Consider the following 8,373-nt stretch of genomic DNA (forward strand, 5'->3'; position numbering starts at 1 on the left):
GTCAGTTTGGCAAGGGCTCAGTCTCACCTCTTCTGAGGAAGAGCCAGGGTTGGCTCCCATTGGGGGACCTTGCAACCCGTGGAATCCTTTGTGGGGAAAATGGACTGTGGGAAGAAGGGGATGTCTCTGACCGAGGATGGGATTTCTCCACTTGCTGCTGTCTTGCAGCTCCTCCTATGGACTGCCCTGGGACTTGTGGAGGGGTTTCTGTCTGTGGTCTGGATGGGTTTGGGGGCTTTATTGGGGAACAGGATGGCCAGTTTGGGTCTGGTATGGCTAGGCAAAGGGAAGGGCTGGGACTGACCATGGCCAGGTCCAAAGTCTTGGAGCATGAAGGGTGCAGCCTATTTTGTTGTTTGATTGCGGTTTATCACCCATCTATAACCCATCTCCTCCCACTTATGACTGCAGGACTGTCACTTTGTTGCTTGTATTCTTCCAATTGATATTGATATTGATTGTTTCCTGATTGCTTATTTGCACCCTATGACTATCATTAAGTGTTGCATTATGATTCTTGATGAATGTATCTTGCCTTTTTATGTACACTGAGAGCATAGGCACCAAAGACAAATTATTTGTGCGTCCAATCACATTTGGCCAATAGAGAATTCTATTCTATTCTATCCCTTTCACTCTTTATTCTATTCTGTTCTGTTCTGTTCTGTTCTGTTCTGTTCTAGTCCAGTCCAGTCCAGTCCAGTCCAGTCCAGTCCAGTCCAGTCCAGTCCAGTCCAGTCCAGTCCAGTCCAGTCCAGCATTAGTCTTAGTCTTAATCTTGATGTCAGCCTCTGCTTCGCTACTTGCTTTTGGCTGCCATAGAAATGGAGAGGGGGGCATGGTATTTGGGATGGGAAATAATTGGTACAGGAGGATAGTTAAAAAGGGAGTTTTGTTCTCACCATCTTCTGCACATGCTGGTGACTGGTGCTTGGTGTTGGTCAAGGCCAATCATCCTGCATTCCAACCTGATGATACTTCTTGGAGATGAACCCACATGATACCTAAGGGATTTGCAGATTGGGCAATGGGGTGGGGGTTGTTGGGGGGAGGAATTGGGCAAACGTTTGATACATATGGTTTCACGCGTTTCTGCCTCAGACCTTGCTTTACTTCACTGCTATCTTTTCATAACCAATAAAAGTACTCTTAATTCTAAAAATGGAGTTAAGTGGTTTCTTTATTGGTTGCTGAAGGAGGCGTGCTTGACATTAAGCAAGGTCTCACTGTCACACTTATCCCAGAGCTAACACCTTCCGAGGGGAGTGTAATAAAAACAGAATCTTCAAAGAAATGTCCAACCCGGGCAGAAGGATGACATGGGGGCTAGGGGATCCTCATGTCCTCTGGAGACGGAGTGGATGGCAGAACTGAATTTGGAGGAAAGATTCGTCCATCCCAGGTGGTCATTGGGAGTGGGACAGAAGTATGATTTTGAGGAAATTCTGGCTGGAGTTACAACAACCTGATGTCGGCGACCTGCAGCTGTCTGGCAGAAAGCTGAAGAAGAGGATCTCATGATGTCCCACGCTATGAAACTCTTCCAGGAGGCTTGGGAGAAATGTCATTTTGCAAGAGCAGGTCTGAAAGAGAAGCTGATTTCCCTGATCAAGAAGAGAGACCTGCAGAGGACCTGTCTCACCCAGAGGGGGCCTGGGGGCAGACAGCACAGCTGATCAGGATGGGAGAGCTGCATCAGCCACCGCAAGATCCTTTCCAAGGGGTGGAGAGATGCCCCACAGACCCCAGATGGCAAAAGTTCCTCCTCTTGGTATGAAATTTGAAGGTGACCCAAAGGAGCTAGGATTTTTCCTGGTGCAGGTCTGGAATTTTATGCAACAGTTTGGAGAAGATCTCCCCACCAAGGAAGCCAGGGTGAGAGTTGTTACCATGGCGTTGGAGAACAAAGTGGCAGCCTGGATGGTCGCTTTGCATAACGATGACTCCCACCCTGCTGAGGAACTATAATAGGCTTATGGCTGCCTTAAGAAAATGCTTTGATGACCCGCTCCTCGAGTGAAAGGCCAGAACAAAGATGAAAACCCTTACTCAGGGTAAAAATCCAGGGGCTGAATGCATCCAAGAGTTTCATGAACTGTCCGTTTATATGTGGGGTGGTTGGAGGAGGCTCTGATGGTTGGCTTGAACCAAAATATATACCAGAACTGTGTTAGCAGCCCCCCCCCCCCCCCCCGGCAACCTGCAATGCTGGTATGAATTGACAGCAGATGTGGAGATCAGCCTAGCCAGGAATAAACACTAGGAAGACAGTGAGAAAGGTAAAAATCCCCCTTTCAAGGAGCTCTGAAGGGAGGAAATGTTGGTCTGCAAGCAAGCTCCAGTCTACTGCTTGTTTCCACCGTGGGAAAGAGGGGCACTGAGCAGTGAACTGCCTCTCAAAAATTGGCCCAAATCACCCTGCCATTGGGGAGAGGAAGCCGAACAAACAGCCTGGGAGACGAAAGGACACCACCATGAAAGGAGTGGATCCTGTTGAAGAATTCCCTCCCAATCAAGGGGGAGAAGAAGCCTCCTTTCTCTTGGGGGAATGTGAAACTGACTCCGATGATGACCATCCCTGATTGGGCCTCATGACCATTCCTGTAGAACTTAAAGTGCCCTCTACTGGAGCCCAAGCAAAAATGCTGGCTCTTTTAGACTCTGGATGCACACGTTGCATAATTAGTCCAGACGTTGTGGAAAAAATGGGCTTAAGACTGAGAACTTTGAAAGTGCCCATTGCCTTTTGCCAGTTGGATGGGTCAATAGCTTGGGGGGGGGGGGGCTCCTGCCCAATTTGTGACTGAACCAGTAGATATGTGGATAGGGGATCACCAAGAATCCTTAAGTTTCATAGTTGCACCTGGGATGGATCGACCCCTCACACTAGGATTACCCTGGCTATGGAAATGGAACCCACACGTGAACTGGAGGAAAGGGTTGCTTTGCATCCATTCTGTTAAAACCCCAAAAGGCAAGGGGATGGTCTCCCACATAGCCAAAGCTGAACCTAATCTAGCAGTTGCAATGCAGGAGAAAATTGAGGGCGAAGAGAAAGTCCTTAAAGAATACTGGGACATTAAAGACATTTTCAGTGAAAAGGCTTCTAATGAATTCCCCCCCTCCCCATTGAGATCCTCCCAGGGGTAAAACTCCCCAAACCCCAAATTTATTCGATGACACCATGGAAATGGAAGAACTGTGGAAATTTATTGACAAAAACTTGAAACAGGGTATCATAGAGCTGGCTAGACCACGAGTGCCCGCACCTGTATTGTTTAGAGAAAAGAAAGATGGCTCTTTTCATTTATGTGTAAACTACAAGAACCTTAATGGGATTTGCCTAGAATATGTATACCCCCTCTGGGTGGGGTAAGCTCTCCATGCATGTGGCTCTCAATTTGGGAACCAGATCTCAGGATCAGCGGGAGTCAGGGGGGCTCAGAGGGAGGGGCTTCTCTGGGCAGGCACAGCCGTGTGGGATCTCCCCTCCCCCACATCTCCCTTGAGGTTCACAAGCTATGGGGCTTTTGCCGAAGATGCAGTCCTGTCCTACCCTCTCCCCTGCACATATTTCTCCCCCTCAACATTCTTAAATTCAGGTCTGCCCATCACCCCAGTTTTCATGCTGACAGGCCGAGACCCTCAGATGGTCAGCCAGGCAAACCCCAGGACACTGCCAGTAGCTCCCCACACATACACACATTACAGAAGGACCCCTTTGTGATGGAGGGCCCAAAGACCACCAGCTCTAAGAACCAGAATAAACGTACCTATGAGGAATGTGGGCACATCCCTGTGGAAAATGAAAAAGAGCAGGTTGAAATGCAGGCAAGGCCCTTGGCTGCACAGGTGGGCCTCTGAAAGGAAAGAAGCCACCAGCAGGCACCACCCCCTCCTCCTCCAAGGACTCCAGCCACCCAAAAAAGCAGGGAAGCAAAGCCCCTTCGTCTACTCCTTGCCTGGCTTGTCCAGGGGAAGGGGGAGGCCTGTAAAATGTCATATTGTACCAAGGTGCCACTGCCATGCCAACAGCCCTCTCAGATCCTTCTCACAGGGCTGCTGCCAGCACACAAGACACCCTTGGCAGAATTACACTACATCCCTCCCTCCCTTCAAGAAAAGTGTGAAAGAAATTAATTTCAGCTGGCACTGTCTGTGATGCAACACTTTCCAGTGGCACAAAATAGGCACACCAGGTTTCGGTGATGCCGCCCATAATTTAATTGCCATAACAATGCCCTGGGTCCTTCTTCCAGCTTCTGGGCCTTGGGTCTCTGCCGCCCCCTCCCCAATACCTACCTTCTGTGGACAGGGTGTTAACCTGTTCGCCTTTCACATTGTTTCTCGAAGCAAAGGCTTTGAAACTACCCATGCTTCCCTTGTCATTCAGATCCTTAACTGCAGAGAGAACAGAGTCAGACGTGAGTGGGCCCTTGGCCTGTTTCCACCTGGGGGAGGGGGCAGAGTAGGCTTCTAAGAGGGTGAGGACCCCCCTTCTTGGGCAAGTCTCTCCAAAGGAAAGAGGTAGGTGGGGGTCCCTTGGATCAACTGCAATTGGGTCCCACTAGGAACTGAGGAGTGGGAGGATCATGGCCCCCCCGGTGGACTCCTGCTTTCAGGGGAGGATGCACAGGCATGAATCTGAGCTCAGTGAGTTGTGCCCCTACAAGCTCAAGCCAAAGGGCACCAGAAGGAGCAGCGGGGTAGGGGAGGTGATGCCACAGTGAAGGCACAGCAGAGGCAGGTGCCATGTTGGGGGGCTGAGTCCCTGAGGTCTCCCGGCTACCAAGGGCTGCCCCAGGGGCCCCCAGTGCTCTAAGAGCTGCTGCCCAGGAATCTACCCCCACCTCAAATCTAGCCCCCACTCCCCGAGCCTCTCCTCTACTTTTAAAGCTGAAGAAGAAACTGGGGCGCCCTCTGCTGCAACCTCCATCGCAGTCTTCCCACTCCCCCTTTGATAGAGCCTTGTGGGTGATGGCTGATTTTGCACAGCAAACCAGGTTTATGAGCTATTTCCATCAATATTTCCCATTGCTGCAAAGGAGGCATTAATGAGGCATGCAAATTTCATCTGGGCCATACTTCCTTTCATCTCCAGCTGAAATACTCACCCAGGTGTATTGCAATTCTGCATGTGCCCTTGCCGGTGTCAACAGTGATGACGGTGGACATAAACTTCTTATCTATTTCTATTGTTTCCATGGTAATTTTAGAATCCCCTGTAAGAAGAAATGAGCAACTGTAAATTGGGTTGGGCTTTCTCGCAGAAGGTGGGGGGGGAGTGATCCCCAGCTGTAAGCTTTTGAGATTTAGGTAGGAGATCTTGTCCCCTGATGAAGAAGTTGGGGTCTTTGGATTGGAAGACAGCATTGAAGGCATCCAATGGGGCCGTGCCTGCCCACCTGTTTCAAGGAAGCCCCTCAGCTCGCTTGAGCTGCAGCTAAACTCCATTGCACCCCAGAAATGAGAGGGTGCCCCAGAATCCCCTCCTTTGCCATCCTTTTGGAGCCTGGCTCCTCTGGACTCAGGACTCTTTGGGTCTTAAGGGGCCCGCCCCTTAGCTCCTCTGGCAAGGGTGCTGGATCTTGGGTCCTGGGGTGGGCAGAGCATCTGTTCCAGCCCCTGCCTCATTCCTTTCCCAACCCCCACCAGTACCCCTGCTTCTTGGCCCCACAGGATCCCAATGTTAAAAGCCAGCCCACCCCCTTCACTACGTACCAAATGTGGTGGAGAAAACTCCATCTTTTCTCTCGAGAATCAGTTCCATTGTCTTGCAACCTTGTGGCCTGCAAAATGATGGCAAAGCTTCTGAGGCCATTCTCAGATCACTCAGCTCTTAGGTATACCACCTGCCCTTCCTGATGGTCCTTCTGTCCCAAATAAAGGAACCACCTCCAGGTTCTCCAGCTGATCTCGCTCATGGCCTGAAACCCCTGGGCTCTATGGAAGGTGGCCTTGCCCCAGAGGCCCTTCCTTTAGTCCTCAAACACTCTTTCATCCTGGCCTACCAAAGTTAACCTGGGCCCTGACTGAAGGTGCTTGCCTCAGTCGTTTCTCCCTGAGATGTCAGGAGAACATGCCCTGAAGGTCTCTTGGTCCTTCTCCCTGGATCTCAGAAGGGGCTGAAGAAACAACCCCAGCTCCAGGACAGTTCCAGGACTTTGGGGTGACTTCTGGCTCACAAGAGCAGCACCACTGGACCCCTGGCCACTTGGGTATTATGGAAGCAAGCAGCAAACTGCGGCACTTACGTTTTCATCATCACTGTCATTTTCACTTTGTCTGCCGTCAGTTGCATAAAAGACACAGGAGTTACCAGCATTTGGGGAATATCCTGGCAATTGGTTTTCATGGCTGCAATGAACCACTCTCCATTCATCTGGGGACCAAAGGTGTTAGGGACCCATCTGGCATTTGCAGAAGGAGCATCTCCCCAAAAGCATTTGTGCCAGGGAGGCTGCCCATCAGTGGGCAAGAGATAAAATCCCCATGACTGGGAGGCAGCCTTACAGACCCTTTGGAAGCCCCCCGAATGACTTCTCTGAGGAAGTCATTGCAATTAAAATGTGCTTTCTGGAAAGAGTTGATTTTATGAGTAATTCCACCCAAATGCATATTTAGGGATGAGTTTTTTCATACAATGCATCAAAAATATCCCAGGTTTATTTATTTGCCAGTTTTGTTAAATTGTGGTCCCCTCCCAAGTGAGAAAGGGCCCTCACTGCCCCATTGTAGGGGGAAGGCACAGACCCATTGCACCAGCTGTCCCCTCTGTGCCTGAAGAGGAGCTTCTGATGCCTGGGTTCCTTCTATCAGGGGAGGGTCAGGGAGGGGCACCCAGAGCAGAGACATACACCCCCATCCACATGGACTCACCTTGCTATGATCAATTGTCACAAATAGCTTGTCACGCTTAGCCTGGACGAAGACGCAGAGGGCCAGGCCCAAAGTGAAGAGCAAGGATTTCATCTCACTCGGTCCTTTCTTCTCATCAGCCAAAGAATATTCTGAGACTTGGAGACAAGTGATTGGAGTTTGCAGGGGCTCCTGCTTTTATACAGCCCAGGGGGCTCCCTGTGCCCTCCCACCCTCGCTGGGGCTTACATCACCTCCATTCAGGCATGCAACCACCAATATAACAGGGTTATTTTTGGCAGGGTCCAGGATGACAGGCTGAACTTACTCATTGACATTCTCCAAACATAGAATGTTTGTGTTGGCTCTGGACCCATTGGGCATTTGGCCTGCAGCCCATCAGGAAAGGCCTCCCTCTTTGTTTGAAGCTTGGAAGAAAAGGTCAGTGGCTTGGCTAAAGTACAATACTAACAAGCTTGCAAGCAGCCAGGTGAGAGAGCAGAGGAGAAGATGGAGTCAAGAGACACAGGTGTCCTCAGGTGCTCAAGGGGTGATGTGGCACTGCACAAAGCAGCTTTTGTGGGGAGAGAGGAGAGGGAGATGAGCTCCTTCCCAGCCTTGCTGTGCTCCAAGAGTCACAGACACTCTCTCTGGGAAATGGAGGTTCCCCAAGGAGGCTGTGGGAAGAGGCAGTGCTACCTTGGGGGCCTCAGTGCCACCCTTCCCACATAAGTGAACAAGCTCTCAGTGCCCCACTGCTTCACCCTTCTGAACCTCTCTGGAGGGGCTTTTCTTCTTGCCTAAAAGCCACCTGATCTTACAACCCAACCCAGGGTGGATGTCCTTGGGCAAGTAGGTCTCAGAGGAGAGAGCAACACTACTCACCCCGACACGGGGCAGATGAGTCATCCCAGGTGGCCTCCATTGTGTCGTCAAGAAGGTGCATAGAAGCGCCTGTGACAGCCACTGTGGAGTGATCTGAATGTGCTGGAGCTGATTCTGGCTGGCACTGCCACTGTTCCAAGGGTGGCTGGCAAAAGTCTCAGATCCTCCTGACCATGGACTCTGGAGAGGTGCCTGCCTGGGATGGGCAACGGGGCTCTTGGGGCATCTGCAAGCAGGGCTGTGCTGGACCCGTGCCTTGCCATCTTTGAGGGCAGGATGGGCACAGGGGGCAGAGAAAGGAGGAAAGGCAGATGAGAGTTTGCAACTTTTATCCCCCTCAACTTCCTTAAACATAACTTCAGAGATTTATGCATTTATAAGTCTCGTGCCTTGTGTTGTACAGATGTATTTAGAGGGCCACAAAATGGGTCTGCAATAGCAATAGCAATATAGCAATAGCAGTAGACTTATATACCGCTTCATAGGCCTTTCAGGCCTCTCTAAGCAGTTTACAGAGAGTCAGCATATTGCCCCCAACAATCTGGGTCCTCATTTTACCTACCTCGGAAGGATGGAAGGCTGAGTCAACCCTGAGCCGGTGAGATTTGAACCGCTGACCTGCTGATCTAG

At 50.7% G+C, this 8,373-nt stretch overlaps 1 protein-coding gene across 1 annotated transcript; it reads right to left on the bottom strand.

The window, feature by feature from the left end:
• Positions 1-3,191: 3,191 nt before the first annotated feature.
• On the bottom strand, positions 3,192-7,030 carry LOC148046548 (uncharacterized). Its single transcript, XM_087714158.1, has 7 exons — positions 6,880-7,030; positions 6,255-6,382; positions 5,722-5,789; positions 5,115-5,222; positions 4,303-4,401; positions 3,774-3,796; positions 3,192-3,269 (listed from the first exon to the last, which is right to left on the bottom strand). The coding sequence occupies exons 1-6, from the start codon at positions 6,970-6,972 to the stop codon at positions 3,774-3,776; spliced, it is 519 nt and encodes a 172-aa protein (XP_087570284.1). The 5' UTR covers positions 6,973-7,030; the 3' UTR covers positions 3,192-3,269.
• Between the last annotated feature and the right edge of the window lie 1,343 nt (positions 7,031-8,373).

The sequence above is a fragment of the Thamnophis sirtalis genome, unplaced genomic scaffold, assembly GCF_051295495.1.
Source record: "Thamnophis sirtalis isolate CommonGarterSnake01/CBP01778 unplaced genomic scaffold, rThaSir2_p1.2 scaffold_4, whole genome shotgun sequence".
Taxonomy (NCBI): Eukaryota; Metazoa; Chordata; class Lepidosauria; order Squamata; family Natricidae; genus Thamnophis; species Thamnophis sirtalis.